We start from the raw sequence: 21,958 nt of genomic DNA, 5'->3' as shown, positions 1-21,958 counted from the left end.
TCAAAATTCAAAAAAATTCCTTCCTCAAGGAAGAATTGCATCCAAGAAGAAGAAATTCCAAGAAAGTGGAAAAATTGACTAAGTGTTGGAAATTCCTTCCTTCACGACAGAATTCCAGGAAAGTGGAAATTGACTAAGTGTTGGAAATTCCTTCCTTCAGGACAAAATTCTTAGGAAATGTGAAATTTGGCTAAGGCATAAGGAGTTCCTTCCTCAAGGGGTAAAGTAGAATCAAGGTCAAAATGAGGTTAAGGAGGAATTTTTCCTCCACATCAAAAATTCCTTCACCAGGGAGAAAATGCGCTCCGAGAAAGGAATGGGCGCCAAATGAAGGTAAGGAAGGAATTCTCCTTCCAAGATGAAATTCCTCCATGACATGAAAATTCTGCCCAAGGAAGACGATGAAAATTCAAAGGCAAGGAAGGAATCGAAGATGAACAGAACGAGAAAATTCCCCTCGGGAAAAATTTTGAAAAATCCATTTCTGGGCATCAAATCACATACAAATTTCAAAATTCTTTCAGATTTGGATTCGTGGGAGAATTTTCTCTCTTGGAACCTAGAACCCTAATTTGAAAATTTTCCTAAAAAATAGGAAATGTGTAGAATTGATGAAAGATCTTCTCCAAGGCAAGAAAATTCAAAATCTCAGGAAAATTCTTCCCAAATAAAATTTTCTCTCTCCAAGGGTTTCTTGTTGTGGCAGCCAAGTCAACGCATGAAGAATTAATGAAGCATCTTTTGCATGTAGCCGTCACATTTAAAGCATTATGGCAGATTCTTTTTTTGCATGCAGTCGTCACATTTAGGAGATGATGGTGCATTTATGGCATCAGGGGGCGATTTTGCATGGAGGCATATTTTTTGCATTTATGATTTATTGGGCGAGCTTGATGGATGATGGTGCATTCAATGCACAATGGACGCCATTTTTGGCAAAAATGTAATTAATTGTAATGGGATGGAATTAATTGTATATGGGCATAATGGGCATTTATTGTTGATTCCCACCTTGTTGCATCATGTGCGAGGAATCTTTTAGGGAGAAACCCTAATTAGGGTTTTGCATGTAGCCAGGGCTTGAAGCCTATATAAAGGGGTGAACCCCCTTATTTGTAAGGGGGGGAGACTTGTATGAAATTGTTGCAATAAGTTTTGAGATAATAACAATGAAACATTGTTCTCTGATGGTGTACACTTAAGTTATTTTTTCAAAGCTTGCATAGTTTCACCTTCCTCACTTAGATTGGAAATAGTAAAGTGCTTTGATTTCAATGAAAAATGTAATGGTGTCTGATGAATTTCCATGGTTCATACTTTTTGCATCTTGTTGATTGTAAGTTGCAGTGTAAAGTTAGCCTGAGCCACTAAACTTGTGCTAAGTTCAGTTGTGGACAGTTGTTGGATTGCGTCGTGTTGGGTATTCAAATGCACTTTCTCAATATGAAAATCCTTCATCCTCCTCAAAACATTGCACCGGTTCTTGTGGAGTTGTAGTTAAACTTGGCGAAGCAGAACTTGATTTATTTGGAATTTGTCCACCAAAGCATTAATTGTTGATATCACTGCCCTTAGGAATAGATTTAGATCCTTCTAAACCCTTTCCCCTTTATTTTCAATTCATTTTAGTCCGTTCGAAGCAACAACATTGCAGAATTGCTATATTTAATGATGAAGTTCCACGTCACAGCAAAGAAGTGAAAGAATGATCCGAACATAAGACCCCTTGGGTTAACAGCAAACCCATCAATCAGCTGAGTCACGTCCACGCACTAAAAGAACCTTGGAGTTAGCCGTTTGAACTTTTTGTGCAATCTTAGCATACGGACTAATTTTGATCAAGAGAGAGTAAGGTGACCATTGGTAACTTTATTATGTGTTAGACGTCGTCATAAAAAACACGTCAACACTACCTTCTAGAGAATGAGTAACCCGTGTGCTTTTCTGAGGATTGCTTGAATCCAATATTTGAGTTTTCTTATTTCAAGTATAAAATACCCTCAAACTAACCCATTTAACCTTAGATAATATCAAAGCTGGCTCGAGACGTTGCAGAATATAGATATATATTAAAAGAAAATGCAAATTGAAAAAAAGTACAAAGGATTTTTTGGAAGGATGCATTGGTCAATACACAGCATATTCCCTGCTTTGTTTGTACTTTTCAAAAACATGTGAACAACAAAACAATATTGAAATCTAAGCATCTTTCAGGTTCAATCATATCATACCTTTCTGTAATCAAGTATACCTTCAAAAGGCAACTCAAGTTCATCACTCACTATGACTGGAATGCATCCACTGACAATTGCATCAAACAACCGTGCAGAAGAGGGTGTGTCTCCTGCTGGACTTAAGCAAAACATAGAACTGCAACATTCAAGCAAGGAAAACAAAGTAAACTTGTAGACTTTATTCAACAAAATTATAAGGCCATAAGACTACATAATTATTTAATATTTTAAGAAAGAGAAAAACCTGCGCATGCCAGTTTGTGTTGCCAACTTGCCTACTTCTCCACTTGAACCCTCTTCAATTATGACATCTGAGTTATGTTGAAGAAGGGCCACTAATTTGCTGCGAATCTTTCCACCCTACAATAAATAAGATCTCTCAATACTGTAGCTTATTCCATAGCTTTGAATATATACTATAAATCAAAAGGTAAGATTGACAAGATAGTGGAATTTTTCATATCAATAAACAAGACAAAAAAGAATTGGGTCATGAACAGACTTATAGATTACAATGTGGGCAGACTTCGATATACACAGACAATAATTAGATTATGCGTGAACAGACGCACCTTTACAGTAGTGATACATCAATATTAATAGTTTCAGAACATAAATAAGGGAAATGTGATGACCAATATGTATATATGGAAGATAAGATAAATCAATATCTGGTGATACCTATAGTGACAATTCCCAGGGTTAATTGTTGAAATAGCATTTCACCAATGTACCCAATGAACCATGAAGATAACACTACTAAACTAAACTGCAATTAATATAGTGGTCTTATCGAAAAGGTAACTCCCTATTAATCAAACTGCAAAGAAAATGTGGAATGACTTAAATACATGGCCTAGTCACCGAGAGATTCCAGTATAAAGATGAGGACCCTGTCCCTATTCCTATATTTTATAGTTAACTTATTAATATATGTTATAGCCATACCATTATTCCTTTACTCACGTATCCTAGTTTGAAATGTCATGCCCATTCCCATACCTGCAACCCAATGTCTCCAAGTGACTACCATATATACCTAACATTTAATTTCTGCCTAAATCTATCTCCTTTCTTCCATCTTTGGCTGTACAGCCTGAGTTAGCCTGCAAAACCTGAGTGGGCCTAATGGTGAAGGTTTGTATAATCCATAGAGGAGGCACAGATTCAAATTTAGAGACGGACAAGATATGTATGGCAAGTATGAACAATGTATTAAACAAATGAAGAAACAATCCCTCTATATACTTCCTGTACAACAAATCAATGTCTCACTCGTGGATTAAGTCCTATGAGCTGGCCAAAAAGGAAACTTATGAGTTAACGGTTTAACCTGCTTAACCATTATTAGATGAGTGGCTATAAATAGAAGGCCCATATTGTATTAAAAGTGGCATGAATAGATCACATATATTGAATGTAAATACAGAATACTGTAGCATGTTTGGCTCTCACAGAGAGAGACCCTGTGTAGCAGTTCCTTAAGAAATAATATATAGCGTTACACTATCTCAAAGGTGTTTCTATTTCTGAGTATTTTCAGGACTACAGTGCACTGGCCCACCATCCATATTGTATTGCGCATGTTGGTTATATTTCGGCCATTATTTCTCTATATAGGATATTTCGATCTTGATATTATCTAAGAGAAAGTGCAAGCAAGATAAAGGCTCTATTGGTCCAGTAGAAAATGTGTTTCAACACATTATTCCTAAGAGAAACACAAGAAACAATTCAATGCCCAAACCCTTGGGTGTTTAGGCCCAGCTTTCTCTCACCTTAATCATAGTTCAAATATCAGGAACATTATAGCTTTATTCTGGCATAAGCCTATGAAGTGTTAATGTACACTGACAATATGTTGTGTTAAGTGAACATTTAGGAATGTTCTAAGCAGTAAGCACAATCATTCGGTAGCATAATTCCACTATTGTGTTTCGTAGCCACAAGGATAGAAACCCAGGATCTAAATTATTGTATTCTCATTAATCTTAAGTTCAGACAAAGTCATTTCCTATCAACTAGAAGGAACTGACTGACATTAAATCAATAACCACAAATATTCCACTCAATCCAGATGCACTAGTTGCATATGACATAGGAAAGTATTCTAGAAAGTAAGCACCTAATTGCCATTGTCCTCTGGAGCTATATTTTAAATTTGCAGAAGGCTGTCTGGTAATCCTCTATATTTGAACTTCACTGTGGTAGAATCATGAGGCAGTATCCTTTCTTGTGACCCATCAAAGGTTTAAGAATGAAAACAAAAAATCTTATTCATTCATGTTAATAGAAGTGTTAAGGTTAGAAAAGCCAGAAAGTACAGAATAACTGACCTAACACCAAGGTAACACTGATCCCCGATGTTAGATACAATCCAATTGTAAATAATACAAGTGAAACATGTACAAAAAGAGCATCAAATGCCTCTCAACAATAGAAAGTGTGCAATATTTCAAAATACAATCTCTCACTAATAGCACTTGTGCATATTTGAATTCTGAACCATGCCATACAGAAATAGTGAGCCTAAATGTCTTTTTACACCTGTATTTATATTTGGTCAGTTCCACTTTAGTTCTTTCTTCCCATCACTTTGAACTCCTTTGTTAGCAGGATTCCCCTCACTTGTTTTCATGCCAACATCAAAAGGGCAGCTGGGGACAAGGTTGTACTTGTAAGTTTTGACATGGCTAAACGATCAGCAACATGGGGGATATTAATAAATCCAATTGCTTGTAATAATTAAGTTCACTTTCTGATGGTGGAACTAGAGGTTAGTGATCAAAATTTTCAAAAACATATCATCTGACCACGTTATTGTGGTCAGGTTCAACAGTCATTGAACCATCCAACCATCTCAAATGTACTATTTGAACCAATCCACTGCTTGAGAGGCTAAAATCACTGAACTTATTGGGTGAATATTGAGCTGGATAGACCAACTCAAATCACAGTAAGAATATAATGTTTTAGAAAAGTAAATAAAATATTGATATGCACACAGCAAAAATTATTGTGATGAAGAAGCTTGCATTACAAATAAAACAGGATGTATATTCCAGAGCATAATTGGCTATTTTATTCTGACATCTCAATTAATGAAATAAATGTTTTAGAAAAGTAACTAATATATTAAAATGTGCAATTATCGTGATGAGAAAGCTTGCACTACAAATAAAACAGTAAGAATATTTAATTCCAGAGGATAATTAGCTATTTTATTCTGACACCTCAATAAATGAAATAAACGTTTAAAAGTAAATAATATATCAATATGTGCAATTATAGCGATAAGCAAGGTTGCATTACAAATAAAAAAGAAAGCATATTTAATTCCAGAGAATAATTCACTATTTTATTCTGATGTCTCAATTAATAAAGTAAATAGCTATATTCAAAGTTATCAATCCGCACTACTCTGAGGTTAAACATAAGTAATATATATATATGTTGACAACTTGACATACAGCATTCCTTTTCAGACGTCCACGGAAAAATAGCAAAGTCTTTCGCTGTGCCCAACTCTGAACCAAGCAAGCACCATCACAAGCGTCCACATTTGCAACATAAGGAAGAATCAAGTCTTTCTCAAGCCACACTTCACCAGGTTTATACCTGACATTGCATTGCCATTTCATTTAGACCTACATCACATTGTAGAAAAATGAAAAACCCAAGAGTGACAACATATAATAAAAGAAACAAACCATACCAGTTGCCTGTAGAGTCCATGTCAGGCAGAAGCCAAATGGCATCCTTCACAAACCTACGAACAGACTTGAAGGACCAAGGGTGGTGAACAGGAAGGATATGATCTCTTCCATTAGAGCGCTGCCATGCTGGTTGATCTGTTATCCATCTTAAAGCCTCCTGCATCCAAACACAAATGTTTTATGTTAGTAGAAGTTGCAGTTAATCTATAACATGTTTTCCTGTACATTAAATATGCTTATTATTACCCATTGTTTGCAATAGTCCAAAATTCAAATAATTAATTGTACTAATCTTATGAATTTATCAATCGGATTCTCTATTACCAGTTCGTCCCTAGGCAACCCCAGGTCCTGGTCTGGTTTGAACCAGGTTCAGGGTCCTGGTCCAGTCCTCTATGGATTCAGCCAGGATCCTGCCAATGGCCTGTGGGTTCAACCTGGATGAACACAGCCAAACCCAAGCCGAATTTCACCTCCAGTTGCATCCAGCCAGCGAGTTTGGGTGTTTTAAAAAAAATCCTTGTTGACAGCTGTTGGGCTTGAAAGGATGGTCATTTGTACGATGTCGATGAGTGGATGGTTGGACAGTTGCAAATGTGCAATTGTCCATCTTCTCCCTTTTTCTGTATAGCTAGAGAAGGGATAAAAGAAAAACACTGTTTGGCTCATGAAGGTGACCCTCATTGACGATATAATGAGAGAGATGGTGTTTGCAGAAGTGAAGTGGAGGCAAAGAAGCATGAAGGTTTCATTTTACCACTCCAAAAGACCACTGAATTGGCATTGTACTCCACATATTAAAATTTGATACCAGAGACCGGTGGGATGTTGAATACACACCCTTCCTAATGTTTTTAACCCATTTCAGGTTTTTTCCAAACACATTTTTGTCATGTGATCTATTTTCTTGTTTTTAGTTGAGTTTCATACTCCTAAAAGTGATTTAATCCTTTCAAGAGTAGTTGCTGAGAGATGTAAGGAAGTGTTGATCTAGGAATCCATATTTGATGTGCCATTAGGGTTATCACCCCAGTACTATAAACTAATAGTTAGTCATCAACCTCTTTGATCCTTCTATCTTCCTTATTGAGTTCACATATGTGATCGATCTATGCAAGGCACACTATCTTATTTGTCACTTGTATATTCATTCCTTGATTATGGAATTGGGTGTATAGCAGATTAAACCTCATGTCTTCATTACTACAACTTATTCCCTATGTTTTACAGGGGTTCTCGAATAGGAAAATCGTGAAATCTTATGGAATAAGACGATTTTCCATATCTTTCTTCATGGTACAATCTTCTATTGATATAATATACTCCTACCTACTTGAACTATTATGTACAAATTGTGATTCCTATACTGATTAGAGGTGTTCAAGGCAGCCACCCTTGGACACATGATTGTTTATTGTTTGTTAACCTTTAGGTTAGAGATGGGGACATCACACCCTTTGGCCCTTAAGAGACATTATAAAGAAGAGCTTTCATCAAACAATCTAACCTTAATTAAATTTAAATGTCTATGATCACAATTTTGCATTGCATAAGTTAATCAGCAAAATTTAGTTATTGAACTTGTGGCAACAATTTGTTTATCAACTGTCAATGATCACATCCCATCTCTCAAAAAAGGAGAGAAAGAAATTATTTTAACATCCACAAGTGACCAAAGTCAGTCAGTGGGATTCAAAATAGAATAGGAAAGTTCTGGGGTTGAAAAAACCCTAGGTTTTAAAAGGTAACTCAATAATAGAAAACATGATTATATGGGGCAAAGATACACAGGCTAAAAGCCCAAACCATTAAATACAAGTACAATATTCGTGTGAGAGAAGAAATTCAATAAAATAGAAAGAAGTTCTAGAGAAGAACAAAGTTAAAGACCATGACTGGAAACTAATGTTGTCATATGACTAAACTAACAAAAGACCCAATAAAATCACCATTCATTATCACAAAAGGACCAATGCAGTATCTGATAGTCCATGAGAAAGTGCTCAGAGTTAAGGAGGTGGCCACGCTGAAAATCCAAGAAGCAAGCAAGGTACTCAACCTAGAAGTGCCCCCAGCCCACATGGCCGCTGAACCTCTAGTAGATAAAAATTTGGTCATTTGTACTTGCTGCCATGGTCCAGGTTGTGAGCCGAAAGAACTAGGAGATCACTGACACTAAAATGAGACAGATCCATGGCACCTGAAATGAGAGTGAGGAAGCTGGTAAGCTCTAATTGCAGTACACAAATAAGAACATCTTCTTGTTGCCTCAATAAATCTCTCTTTCCATTACAATTCATCAATTATTACCCAAAGTAAACATGTGGTAAGCTGTGACAACTTTCCATGACCAACACATGGAAAGTTGATAGTTGTCAAATGTTAGGGCAAGATTCCTATTTTGAAACAAGTGGAAGACCCAAGAAAATCCTACAGCCAATTGCGATGCTGAAGGTTGTGAGAGGCCAAGGAAGACCAGCAGAGTGGCAAGAAGAATGTGTCTTTGGGCGCCTAGCCAGGTAGGAAAAGAAATGCTCATTCAGTCAATGGCAACCCTGCTCAATTTAAAGAAGCTTAGAAACTAAAGCCAAGGTTAAATCCTTTAGAAGAGCTGTTGGAAGAAACCAGTACCTATTGCTAATGATATACCATATTGAATGGAACCAATGAATTATAAATACAGAAATTACATGGAAGACAAAGACTTTAAATTCAAATTGGAACTGGCAAATTTCAGGACAGAGTTACAGCAAAGCAAGACACTTCAGGTTACCTAAATGGACAATTGTTGGTGAAGACGGACAAAATTTAACTACTCAAAATAGAGGCTGTTAACCACAAGAAGGAAAAATTTAATTGTTTTTTCTATAATGTAGCAATCAACCCCACCATATCCGATGAGCATGGTAGCTTGAGGGAAGACATATATCAGTAATAAATGTCATGTCCCCTTCTTCGAATTAAGATAATTAATAATATTATTTAAGTTAGACTCAATAATTTTTTATTTTAAGGGTAACTTAATAATATTATTACAATTAAAATAAAAGGTGATTTTTAATCACTAATGTTAAAATAAAAAGTATCTTTTAATACTTAAAATTAAAATTAAAAAAAAGGTAAGAAGTTAAAGTATTTTAAATACGTGAAGGGAAATTTAGGAGGACCCAAGGGCTTAATTTGAAAAGGTATATGAAGGAGGTGCCTATCTTTCATTTGGGATCATCATTCAAGTTATTATTTGCATTCAATTTTCAGATTTGTGCAGTTTGTTAAATCTAGGGCATCCAAGGACAAAGACCCTTGGGACAAAAACCCTCTTGGATTCCAAATTTTGGATCAAGGATGAAAAGCCTTATTTCCCATTTTAGGTGATTCCATCTAGTGATAACAAAAGTGCTGATTTGTTGAGGATCTGAAGACATTTTTCAAGTTTATATTGTTGCTGCTAAAGTGTTGATATGGTGATATGTTGAAGATTTCATCATTGGAATGTTATATGTTGCTGCTACAGTGTTGCTATAGTGATTAATTGAAGATTTCATTATTTGGAGGGTTATGTATTGTTGCTACAGTGTTCTACAGTGATTTGTTGAAATTTCATCATTTGGAGGATTATATGTTGCTGCAGAGATTTGTTGAAGAATTCATCATTTGGAGGGGTTATATTTTGCTGCTATAGTGTTGCCCATCATATTTGAGGGTTTCTGCACTTTTTTTCAGAACTTTGGAGAGATATTGTGCATCAAAAAGTGTTGGACCTAAATTGTTTATGACATTTCCAATCAACACTAACTGAGCACTACCTTTGGAAGAGTAAAGGCAGTCAACCCCGGCCCCAAAAGCAGTTATACAGCTATTGGTTTACATTATTTCCAGCAACCACCAATCATCCTCGGCATTATACCAGTCATATAAGGTACAGTTCCAGCATTCTAGAAGGTTACATCAGTCATATAAAGAGCTGTGATAGTTAACAAAAAGTTGTATCGGACATTGATAGTGATTTACCTGGATTTGAGAGCATTAATAAATCATTTCAATTTTTTTATCAGTAGTCATATTGCACAACATCCCTCATTGTTCACTTGTGAGTTGATTTAGGAAATTGGTAATTCAGAAAATTCATTTCCAGCTTGCATATCAGCATCGTCATCATTTTTCCCATCTTGCTATTAAATAAAATCAATATTGTTGCTGCTGTCATATTGATTTCTAATCAGACCTGAGTATGTTTTCAATCTATTTAAGGTTTTCTGTGAAGTTCCTAACTTGGTAGTTGCAATCAACATTTTTATTACAAGTTATAGTTGCTGTTTCAGTGGTGAGTGTTCTAGAAATTCAGAAAATAACAAATAAAAAGGGGGCATCACAGTAAGATGCACTCATGGATGTCCTCCTGTTTCAAAATCTCCCAATTTTAAGTTTCTGTCATATCTGCAGATAATTGATCTTTGTCCTCCAAGCATATAGATTGCACTTTGAAGTTCACCCATAATAACCAGAGATAACAATGAATATTAGCAACTATTTTCAGTATTTTTTATAGAAAGCTTTGTGGTCAGGTTATGTATGCTCTGAAGAAAACACTTTGATTTTTATCTTCATGCCCCTCATGATCCGCTCATGTTAGCATTATCTATAGCAGCCATTTAGCGAGCCCAGGCAAGCTTTTGGTTTCTTTCATATACAGAGACTCTCTGAAACTGGTTAGTAAAACAATGCTATTGTGGATTTCAATTGCTACTTATAAAGTTATTTTTATTGTATGTATCTAAACTGAATGAAAATGGGAACGGAAAACAGCAGAACTATGAAAAATAAGTTGAGACTGTTACATACGCTGTAATAAATTGAATTTTTAACAAATTGAAAAAATTAGTAAAAACACTTCAGTGGAATGAATTTCGTCAAGATTTTTTAGAATGACCCAATTCTTTTAGGCAGAAGATGGGAGTAAAATTATTCTTTGATTACAATAAGAGCTAAAAACAATTGAAGAGAAACCTTAGAAATGCGCCCACACCCTATAAAGTTGTTTGCATTCAGCTTTCTCCAGCAAAAAGAAGCTTATAGTTGTAAAAAACGGGATGTAAAACAAGTCAGCCTCCTCCTGCCGATGCACCCTCACAACGGTCTTCAGTTGTCTCTCATTTTCAGGAGCAATCAAGTCTGCCCATAGCCAATAGTCAACAGAATGCTGCAAATGAGCCAGGAAAAGAGAAAACAAAACACCATCAGTCAATTGAACAGATTCATGTATATTTTGAGTGCGATTGACACATGTCAACTGATCAATCAAGGGAAAAATCTAACACATGGATTTCTTTTGCAAGTATAGAATGCTAGGTGAATCTTTATAGAATTGTTGGCCATCATTTCTAGCTAACAACATAAGATATATGTGTATTATGGACTAGTTTTGAGTAAAAGCATGTGATCTGCTATTAATGTAACTGTGTTTTGATGATGGCATGTGTACTTCATATTGTAAGTGGCGGCCACAGTTTCAAGTCCTACGGGTAAGCTTGTACACATAATTCCTTTGCAGAATGATTACATAAAGGAGATCTCATTTATTCATTTCATGTCTGGCAAACTAATAAAACTACCATTACCATTTACCTCTCTGCATATTAATGCATATTAAATTGTATGTCCATTTTATGCAAAAACCTGGCATAATTAATATTTCTGAGAATTTGATAATCGGACAATCTAATTGTTGATTTTTTTGTGAAAACAATAGAAAATCGACAGAAAAAATATATTTAAAAAATTTAATTTGCTTCTTTTAAATTAGCTAATATTTTATACCCTGAAGCAAATACCACCAATGTGTTTCGCTAAAACCCTACCGTCCTATGCTCTCATACCTGCTCAATGAGACGATGTACAGGACTGCCATTTGACGTCAAATTTGCCGTCTCTCGGTACGTCTTGTGAAAGAGCCAGAGCAAATCATAGGTAAACTTTGACGGCATGTCGTAAACATAAACCCTAAGAGGAAAATGGCCGACTCTGAATTCCCTCAGCTCTAAATTTTCTCTTCTCGACATTGCATCGTCGAGTCTTTTAGCGGCTGCCAATGTCAGGTTTCCGTCAACAGGCACCAATTTCTCCGCAGATCCTCCTGAGACACCCCGTTGGCCCAGAAATTTCTCCAGAGATTTAACAAAAGAATGCTCCGGACGATTTTTGATGAGTTGGAAATTTGAATCAACGAAATTAATTTTATTTTGGTTAGAGGATGATAAGAGAAAAATGCTGACTACGGATATAGATATTAATGCAATTATAGTTCGATTTCTTGATGATAAATAAGTTGATGATGCTCTCTGTGAAACATATCTTCCGCCCACGATTGGCATCATATCTCCAGTCACAAAAAGAGTGAATTGACAAAAATATGCGTAGATCTACAAATATAATCCTCACTTTTTCATCTGATGTGCTTTGCAGGCGCTTAGAAAGTAATTAAGCTGTAAGGAGCTGCGATTTATATGACAAGAGCACCCTGGCTTTTTAAACTGTAAGGAGCGGTAATTTATATGACAAAAAGCACCCTTGCTTCCAGTCACTTGGAACTTTCCCGTCCTCGTTTTTTAAAGTGTTTCGCCAAGCTGGCCTCGAGGAGGAAATGTTTTAGAGAATTATTTTTATTCTCTCTTTTATAGTGAGATGTGGTGTTGTGAGTAGTATTTTTCCGCAACTAGGTATTGCGATCAGTTTTGCTTAATTCACATATTAATATTTGGTCTTTTTAATCAATGAGCTATAGAATTTGAAATTCATTAAATATATATATTTTTAAAAGTTAATATGTAAATTTGAAAATATATATTTAAAAATTATATATTGACAATATGATTGGTTGAAAAATTTTATTTTTTTTGTATTAAGTATCATAGAATCACAAAGCTCATTTTTGTTTATTTGAGCATCCACGTTACAAACTTGTTACAAATACCAGCTCCTTTCGAGCACCAAACTAGAAACAACAATTGGAAGACCAAGGGTCACAACTTAGAAATCCACTTTAAACAATGAGACAAATACAACCAATGGAAGACCAAGAGTCACAACTTAGAATTCTACACAAAGGTGTCCCTCATGGGAGTTGAACTTGGGTCTCCACATTGAGAACTCAATGCTTTAACCAATTAAGCTCAACCCCTTGGACAAAATGTTCAAAAAATATAAAGATTGCACAAAATTTGTCACATCACAATATTAATATCAAATTTGACATTATTATATTTAATTAATTTTTATGTTTTACTAATCTTTTTTATTTGATCTAATTTACCATTTTTCTTATAGATTTCAATCTCCATCAATTTATCTATGAGCTAAATTAATTTGTTATGATTAAAATTGTTTATGCTTTATCAAATAATTATGTTAGTTTACGAGGGGTTCACCCCATAGCGCAATGTTAGTGTTGCGAGCCTCCCCTAGTGGAGGTCGTGAGTTCAATGAATGGGGCTTGGCCCCTCTCCGCCCCCGTCGTCCGTGCACCGGTCTATTGACTTTCGTAGCTCCAGTCAAAAGCGCTTGATCTAAAAATTAAAAAAAATTATGTTAGTTTACCAAATAATTATGTCAGTGTAATTGTTTTAGGGTTCAAATGCATATGTTTTTACATTTGCTTTTTATGAAACAATTGTAATGATTTAATTGGCTTATAGTAATTAATTGCTTAGATTTTGAATTTGCAAATGAATTCGCCATTACCTTGTTAATGGGTTGAGGATGAGTTCAAGAGTTGTTTGTATTGAAAATTTTCTCAATGGTTTAATTTAAACATAAACCAAACACATGATTTGCATTTCTATTTTGCAGGGTTAAATATGTTTATGATTTATGAAGAAATTTTGTAAGTTCAATTGTTTAAGATTTCAATGCATTTAGTTTTACATTGATTTTTTATGACACTTTTATCAATCTATTTGGATTATAATAATCAATTGCTTACCACTTGAATTTGCAAAGGTTAAGCAAGAAAATGGGTGTTAAAATATAGTAAATTTTGTTTTTTCTTTAGTTTTAAGACCCTCGCCATTTTGCTTTATAACCCTACTATTGTCCTCATTTTTGTTTTCAAAAATGAAGGACCATTACATAATTTTTTTGTCAAAAAATGAAAATTTTACTCTACGGCATGCTTCCCGAGGCAGAATTTTGCTTAATCCTCAGTCCATCCTCGAACCACGTTTCAAATTTCATCGCATTCTGGGTTCGTTTGCTATGTCTTTCCTTCAATTTCGAATTTTTTCTCCCTGACTGCAGGTGGGAAATTTTCCTTGAAATGCAAGTTTTAATGATTTCCTTTGTTTTACTCTGTAGTAGGGAAATTTTTGGCTAATTACAAGTGCACTTTTTGAAAAAAAGAACTTGTAACTTACTTTTTATTTCCCCCTTGATGCTTTTTGGCTTTTTAAGTCATAATAGGGATTTTTTGGATAAGTTAAAAGTTAATTTTGATTGCATATTTAAAAGTCACTTGTAATTCTTTTGTAAAACCCCTATTTTAGTGTTGTTTTGCTCGTAATGGAGATTTTATTCCCCTATTGCATGTGTTGAGTTATTAAAACTTGTTGAAGGGATTTTATTTTCCCCTTTACAAGTTATTATAACTTGTATTTCTCTCTCAAAAACCCGATTTTGCTTAGAAATGGAATAAAGTGAAATTTTAAACTTGCTATTGTGTCTTAAAAACCCTATTTGCTCCATAAAGTGAAAATGGAGGCATTTTAAACTTGCAATTGGATTTATAAAACCTGATTTTGCCTTGTTGAAAGAAAAGTGAAATTTTAAACTTGTAATATGAGAATAAAAACCCGATTTTCTGTATTGCATGTAAAATGAGACTTGTCATTCTTTCTCAAGAACCTGATTTTCCTCTCCTAAAACAATTTTGCCACAAATTCTTCCCGATTTTTGTGGAGAGATTCATGGAGCAAGGAGGCGATATTATTGCAAGGCAATTTTTGTGAGTTTAAGAACATGTTGCATTTGATTTGGTAAACGGTATAACCCTCATTTTCTGCAAAAACTGTTTTCCGCGTGATTCTTCCAAGCTGAATTTTGGGGGATTTTGGTGCCACGTTTTCATTTCTCCCTTAGGCGTTTGGCTTTGGGACTCTTAGGCATGGTTCCTCCTTAGCGATTTGGCTCTATAAACTTGCATCTTGTGCCACGTTTTGCTGCCTATGGCGTTTTGGCAAAAACGTGGCTAGGGTTTTGGAATGCGGTTTATTCTCTATTTAAGAGTTTTCCTCTCTCCTTTCAAAGATTGATCATCTTTTGAAGAGGCATTTCGGATTGAAACAAGGTATGATTTCTTTTTTTGTTTCATTTTCTTGTTTTCTTGTTTTTCCATTCTAGTTGTAAATTTGTGCATATGTTGGTTTTGCCCCAAAAATTGGTTTTGTGAGATAGATTTTCCTCTTTGCAAAGCAATTTGTGAATTGCATTGTTCTTCCTCATTTTCCCTCTTTATTTGTATTCGGGATTTTAAATCTCAATTACAAGTTGGATGAAAATAATTGGTCTTCACTTATGGTTATAAGAATTTAACCATCTTTTTGTTGAAATTTCAAGTTGCAAAGATGAAAAATACCCATCCTTCCAAAATCGGGTTTTTAGAACCCGATTGCATGTCCAAAGTTCTTCCCATTTTTCACGTCATTTCCCACAAGTCCAATTCTCATTTTTCACTTATTTCTCCATTTTCCGTTTTACAAGTATACTTGCGTTCGAGTTTTAAAAATTCGATCGCATGTTCATTCTTCCTAATTTGTGTACTTGTAAAATTTTCCCCAAGATCCGAAATTGGTCAAAGTCAAATTTCCCAACATTCCCATTTACTTCTCATCTTTCTCTCACAAAATCATGAAGTGTAGGGGTTGGAGTTCTTCCCATTTGAAGAAGGAAAAATGTTAGCTGCAGCTGATTATGATGTTGTCCTAACACTTTTAAGTCTTCATTGCAATATACCAGGTTATCCTTCAATGTCAGATTTGTCGTCATCTCCAATTCTGAAGAAGATGAAGTATAAATATGACAAATACCAGAATGAAGTTTCACCTTCGCAAGTTTCCTCTCCTCTGGATCGCATCAAGGACACAAAGATAGGGCATGTGGACATGTCAGAATTCATTAAGAGGGTGGAGGATCCGCATGATAGCAATATGCAGCGGCTGTTGGACAATCATATCCATCATGTGTCTTTTTTTCCAGTGGTTTCCCTAGAACCTGAATTTGTTCTTGCTTGTGCTCATCACTTTGACATGGAGATGAGAATCATTAGAAATAATGATGATGAGGGAATAATCTGCCTTGATACAGATACAATTGAGAAAGTCTTTAGAATACCACCATCACCTATTTATATGGAGATTTCCAAAAGTAGTGCAGTCGAGTACTATGTCAAGAGGGAAAAAGACTACAAACGTCATATTAACAGGTGGATTCATGAGCCACGAGTCGCTTTCTCAAGGTGGGCTAAGTTGTACCATTGTGACTTTAAGTGGGAAATTGGAGACATCATTACTCTCCTTAGTAGGATGATGGGTCTTGAACACTCTAATGTTTTTGAGCCCTAGATGTACCAATTTATCATGTTCATAAGGCAGTCCCATCATATATCACGAGGAGAGATTATCAGTGATACTTTGTGCGAGCAACTTGCAGCAGTCCCTACCACCATGACATTCTACATGAATTTATACTTAGTGTATTTGGCAGCGTCACTTAGACATTTCCCTAGTCTTTCTACCAAGGGTGATCGCTCGCTTATACCTGTGTGGGAATATTATGATCAGCTGCCTTTGAGACCTAGCAAATTACATTTCAGAAGAGTTTAAGATGCATTCTTTGGTTACTTCATGTGCCAGTTTGGCAAGACTCTAAAGAACAGAAGGGTGTCAGATGAAGCATGGGAAAGAGTGAATGAGTATGGATGCTTGTTTCTTCAATTCCCAACATTTACCTACATGAGAGTCAGATGCTATAGTGGGAAGCCATACATGCTTCCTAGATACCCAACCGATAAGATCATTCTTATGGAGTTGGGAAGATAGATCATGGTTGTGCACGCTCATCAGTCTGTCAAAATCAAGGTTGGAAAAGAAGATGACTCTACGAGGCCTCTTGGACATCAGTCTGAGATTCATGTTGACAACAAGGAAGGTGCATCATCTTCAAGCACTAGGATCAAATTGTAGGTTAGTCGGGCAACAGTACTTCCTCCTGAGGAGGCGACAGTTCGTGGGAAAGGAAAGTCTCGGCTTCACATTCATGTGATTGATCTTGATGATCCAGAAGAAGGACAATAATCAGACGATGCTCCTAGATCACTAACTACGAAGTCACCTCATGAGATTCCATCCTCAATTTCTATGGAGTTGCCTCTATCTCCTCCTTACAAAGTAGTGAAGGAGTCTCCTCAGAACGTTGTAACTATTTCAACAATTGAGCCTCCTATTGATCATCAACAAGAGAGTTTGCTGGAATTTTTTGAGGATACTCCTGCATACATTCATCTATCAAATATTGATACCTCTATTTCTAGTTTTGAGGAGTTTATGAAACAAACTTCATGTCCTTTGGTTACCGAGAAAACCATGGTTGCTATCCAGACAGATACTTCCCCCAGGGTGACCAAGGTTGTTCAAATAGAAACTGCTTCTCGTTTGCTCACAGCTGCTACTGAAGGAGAGTTGATGGTTTTACCTCCATGGCTAAGTTCTTTTACCCCAAAGAGGAAGAAGCAAGAAATCTCACCTGATGCCTTTGATTATCAGCAACTTAAACAATCTAGGCCCAAGGTTGCTAAAAAGGCCAAGACAATCTCAAGAGTAATTGTTGACAACAAAAAGATGAAGGTGGCTGAAATTATTGAACCTCTTGCAGATAAACCACTTGAAGAAATGTCAGCTGCCGATTACAAAGTCACAAGGGTAGAATTGGGTAAACAAACACATGAAGTGGTCAAACATGATGCCCAGTATTTTGTAGCCTCACTAGTGCAATTATATGACAAACTTCTATCAAAGAAAGACAAGCTATAAGAGGAGAACTGACAACTTGTTGCAGTTGTTCATAAAATTACAAAACCTACTGGTGAAGGGAGTAATCCTATAAGTTCTTCTGGTTCCCAAGAATCAATTCGAAGAGTTGAAAAAGATGACCAAAAAGTACAAGCATTGGATTCTTGGGTGGCTCAACTTCATGATCTATGTGCACAAGTGTTGAAAGACATTTTCCAAATGATGTCTAAGTTGGAGACCATTGAAGAGAAATTGAATCACACCTCTGACACTTTCAAATAGAATCTGGAAAGGATTGAAGGTAGTTTAACAATTTGGCGCACTATGCCCCAACAACAGTTGAGTGTTCTTCAAGAGCATGCCATTATTTCTTCCAGGGTCATGTACTTGGAATTTGAATAACTTCTGGAGAATAAAGCCCTTGTTCTCAAATCCCTCATTGAAGAGATTGATGATGCAATGAGATTGTGGGGTGAAGTATTCCAAGGTATTGTTTCCCATTGTGAGAATGCCCCTTGCAACATAATGAATTAGAATGGAGAGCTGATACCAGAAGAAGAAGTTCTCGCGGATCTATAGATGAAGATTCACAATGAATGGAGGAGCGAACAATTCCCAGCTGCTTCAATTCAAGTTCTGATGAAACATCAAATCTTTTTGCACGAAATCCAATCTATCTTGGAGAAGAACGACTCTATGCTTCTTCGATACTATGATACCATTGTGAAGACCATGGTTGTTGCCAAAAACACCCACGAACCGAATCCCGTTGAGCTACGAATGATCATCCAGAAGTTCGAAGGATTCGTGTCTTCACATGTTACAACTTAAGTGTTTTTCAACACAGTTGTATTTTTTCCAGAATTGTAATCTCTTAGTTATAGTTTTTCTTTTGACAAGTTACATGTAAAAAAAAATTGTAAATTACAAGACAAATCTTTACTTGCACTTTTGTAATTACATGTAAGGCAACTATAGGTTGTGTTCAACTAGGACTATAGTTGGAATAAGTCATAGTTAGTTATTGAATAAGTCTTGGTCATTGAGATAATTTCTCAAGTTAGTTAGGATCCTCCCACCTTTTTCTCAAGACTCCTCTTCTATAAATACTTGAGGGGTCTATTGTAATCTTTATCTTTTGGGTCAGTGCAAGAAGCTGAGTCCAAAAAGTGGAAGTGTTTTCCTTGATTTTCTGATTTTGCCTCATTTGAGCTTAAGTTTTGAAACACTTGGAGATTGAATTCTAGAAAAAGTCAGTAATATAAAAGATAGCCCTCTGAGTGTACTTTCCAAATATGTAATTTATTTTAATATCCACATAATAAAAAATAACTTTTGGAATGGAGTTTTAAAAACTATGTTTTAAAAATGTCTGTTTCGAGACCATACCATGCATGTGTACGACCCACACTTTTTGACACAATTAAAATTATTTTCTCAAACCGTTTTGGGAAATGGTTTGTAACTCGCTGAAGATTGACGAGCATATTTTTCTGTATTTTTTTTTATATTTTATTTTTAATTAATTTTTTAATGACTGTAATTATGTTTTTAAAAATTTGACGTATACGGCCCACATAATTTGACGTAAACTTAATATTTCAAAAAAAAAAATTAAATAGAAAAGAATTTTGTGTAGATTGATGACATAATTTTTTTTTCAAAATTCATTAAAATAAAAAAGTTATTAAATTAACAAAATTATTCAATATTTCAAGTTTATGGACCCGATTTAGTATAAATTAAATGAAAAATAGTTAAAATAATCAGTTTTTAAATAAATTTATATATTTAGAATCTAGACAGTATAATCTGAAATGGGTTTTAATTTCGTATAAAAATTCTCTAATTACAGGCACGTAAATTATTTCAGAAGATCATATTTGTGTTTTTATTCATAAAGATTTGAATTTGCAGGTCCATGTCTTAAATGTGGCCATCCCAGGCCTATCCCAGTCCTAATCCCGAGCCAAGTGGCGGGTTGTGGAATCAACTTCCATAGAACGGGCCCCCGTTTTCAAACAAGGGCGACTTGTGGAAAAAAAAAGGAAAAATACGATTTAGAAATGGGGGGCCCGTTTGGCCCCCGTTTTCAAACAAGGTCGGCTTGTGGAAAAAAAAAGAAAAATACAATTTAGAAACGGGGGCCCATTTTTAAAAACGAGCCCCCATTTTGTTTAAAAGCAAGCCCCCGTTTTGTTTAAAAGCGGGTCCCCGTTTTGTATTTTTGCTTCTAACCCCTGTTACCTTTTGGCTCGGGAGCCCAAAGCATAAACGAGCCCCTGTTTATAAGAGCGTGTTTTCCAACACATGGACTTCCACAAATTTGTGACTCATTACCTTGCACTTGCCCTTTTGAAAAAGCAAGCAAAACTCTGTCAAATTTACAACAAAGAAGTCTTTGAGGTTTCATGTGTGAATTCAAAAATTGGAAGAAATAGAAGGAAATTGCTCAAGCTCTAAGTCTTTGTGCTACATTCTTGAATTTGTGTTCTATATTATCTTTCTTGCAAGGTTTTCTTCAAGGAAATTAATCGAATTTGATTTGCAGTCTTTGTGCTGCAAGTATTTGAGGTTAATATAAATTAGAATAATTATTCTTTTGAAAGGAGTTGTAAGTCTTTCTGCTTGCACTTACTCTTAAGAGAATTTAGAAGCATATTTTGTGAGAAATAGCTATGAGTCTTTGAGCTTATACTACTTCCCACTGTTTTATGTAGAAAAAAATAAAATATTGCGGTCTTTGAGCTGTTATAATTTGTTCTTGATAGCGTTAGTATAGAAAAGAAGAGATAGGACTTCATATAATCAAGACTTTGAGCTTGATATTGTTGTCTCGTCCCGAAGGAAGTGACGGAAGTCTTTGAGCTTTTAGGAAATTTCATTTTCTTTCTCTCATTTCATTTCAAAAAGTTGTTACTATTGTTTTATGTTATATTGCTATCACTTTTATGTGAAGAGAAAAGGATATTGGCTTTCTTGAAAGAAGAAGAAAGATTGTTGTCCCAACCCATTTTATTTTCAAAGTTGTAGTTAGATAGGGGGAGCCTTCCCTTAATTAGGAAAATTTTACTCACACACTGTGGTCGAAACCCCAATTTTGTATATTTCCCCAAGTGTACAAAATTTTCAGCCAACACCTACAAACATAACACTCATTTTTTGTACTTTCTTTGTTTTCAAGTCCACTTCTACCTTGAAAAAATTAATCAAGAAAATACTTACTTTTAATTTTTTTTAATTTTTAATAAAAACTCTATGACACATGTTTACTAAATTCTCATTAGCCCATATAACTAATTTTGTGAAAAAGTGTTTGGGATTCTTTAAAAGCCATATTAGTATTGAGGCAATTTTAATTTTTCTTTCTCATAAGAGTATTTAGAACTTGGCCTAGAGGTAATTTTGATAAGAAAGGTCTTTGGTGCTTATCAGGTTTATGTATATGCATCTCTTTAGTTTGTGTGCAAATTTGGATGAATTTATGTTTTGATCAGTCATAAATTATGTCAAAAAATTGTCAATATTTGATCTTTCTTCTTACACGTAATGGGTTTCAAATGTTTGCAGCTCCTACTAGAAAGGAAAGAAGCTACCATGTGTCCATACAACTCTCATATATGCTTCATCCAAATTGTCCACTAGACAGTGGGATATAAGGGTACTAATTAAAAATCTTGGAATTGTTTAGTTTTAGATGTTGGCATACAAGATTGTGAAACAAGCCTTTGTTTAGCTCAATCCTATTTCAAAAATGACATGATAGAGGCTTCTGATGTTCAATCTTAGCCCAAACACCTCTTAGACAAGAATAAATGCTTCATACAACTATAATGTGTCACTCCTATACCCTTTCACATTTCATTAATGTAACAAAATCTCTCACTAATCTTCTATATAAACTCATAAACCATTTTAGTGAACCTCACTATTGTTCAATGTAACATTAAAC

The 21,958-nt window shown here is 35.2% G+C and overlaps 1 protein-coding gene across 1 annotated transcript in view; it reads right to left on the bottom strand.

Moving 5' to 3' along the window:
• Positions 1–12,592, bottom strand: part of LOC131040478 (probable arabinosyltransferase ARAD1) — a 33,225-nt gene extending 20,633 nt beyond the window's left edge. Inside the window, exons 1-6 of the mRNA XM_057973416.2 lie at positions 11,827–12,592; positions 10,977–11,150; positions 5,950–6,107; positions 5,705–5,852; positions 2,479–2,594; positions 2,232–2,370 (exon numbers count right to left, since the gene is read on the bottom strand). Of these exons, the coding sequence (XP_057829399.2) occupies positions 2,232–2,370; positions 2,479–2,594; positions 5,705–5,852; positions 5,950–6,107; positions 10,977–11,150; positions 11,827–12,324 (1,233 nt within the window). The 5' untranslated portion in view covers positions 12,325–12,592. The remainder of the gene's footprint in view (positions 1–2,231; positions 2,371–2,478; positions 2,595–5,704; positions 5,853–5,949; positions 6,108–10,976; positions 11,151–11,826) is intronic.
• Between the last annotated feature and the right edge of the window lie 9,366 nt (positions 12,593–21,958).

Source organism: Cryptomeria japonica, chromosome 10, assembly GCF_030272615.1.
Source record: "Cryptomeria japonica chromosome 10, Sugi_1.0, whole genome shotgun sequence".
Classification (NCBI taxonomy): domain Eukaryota; kingdom Viridiplantae; phylum Streptophyta; class Pinopsida; order Cupressales; family Cupressaceae; genus Cryptomeria; species Cryptomeria japonica.
The sequence above is the reverse complement of the archived record's forward strand: the minus strand, read 5'-3'. Positions and strand labels throughout refer to the sequence as shown.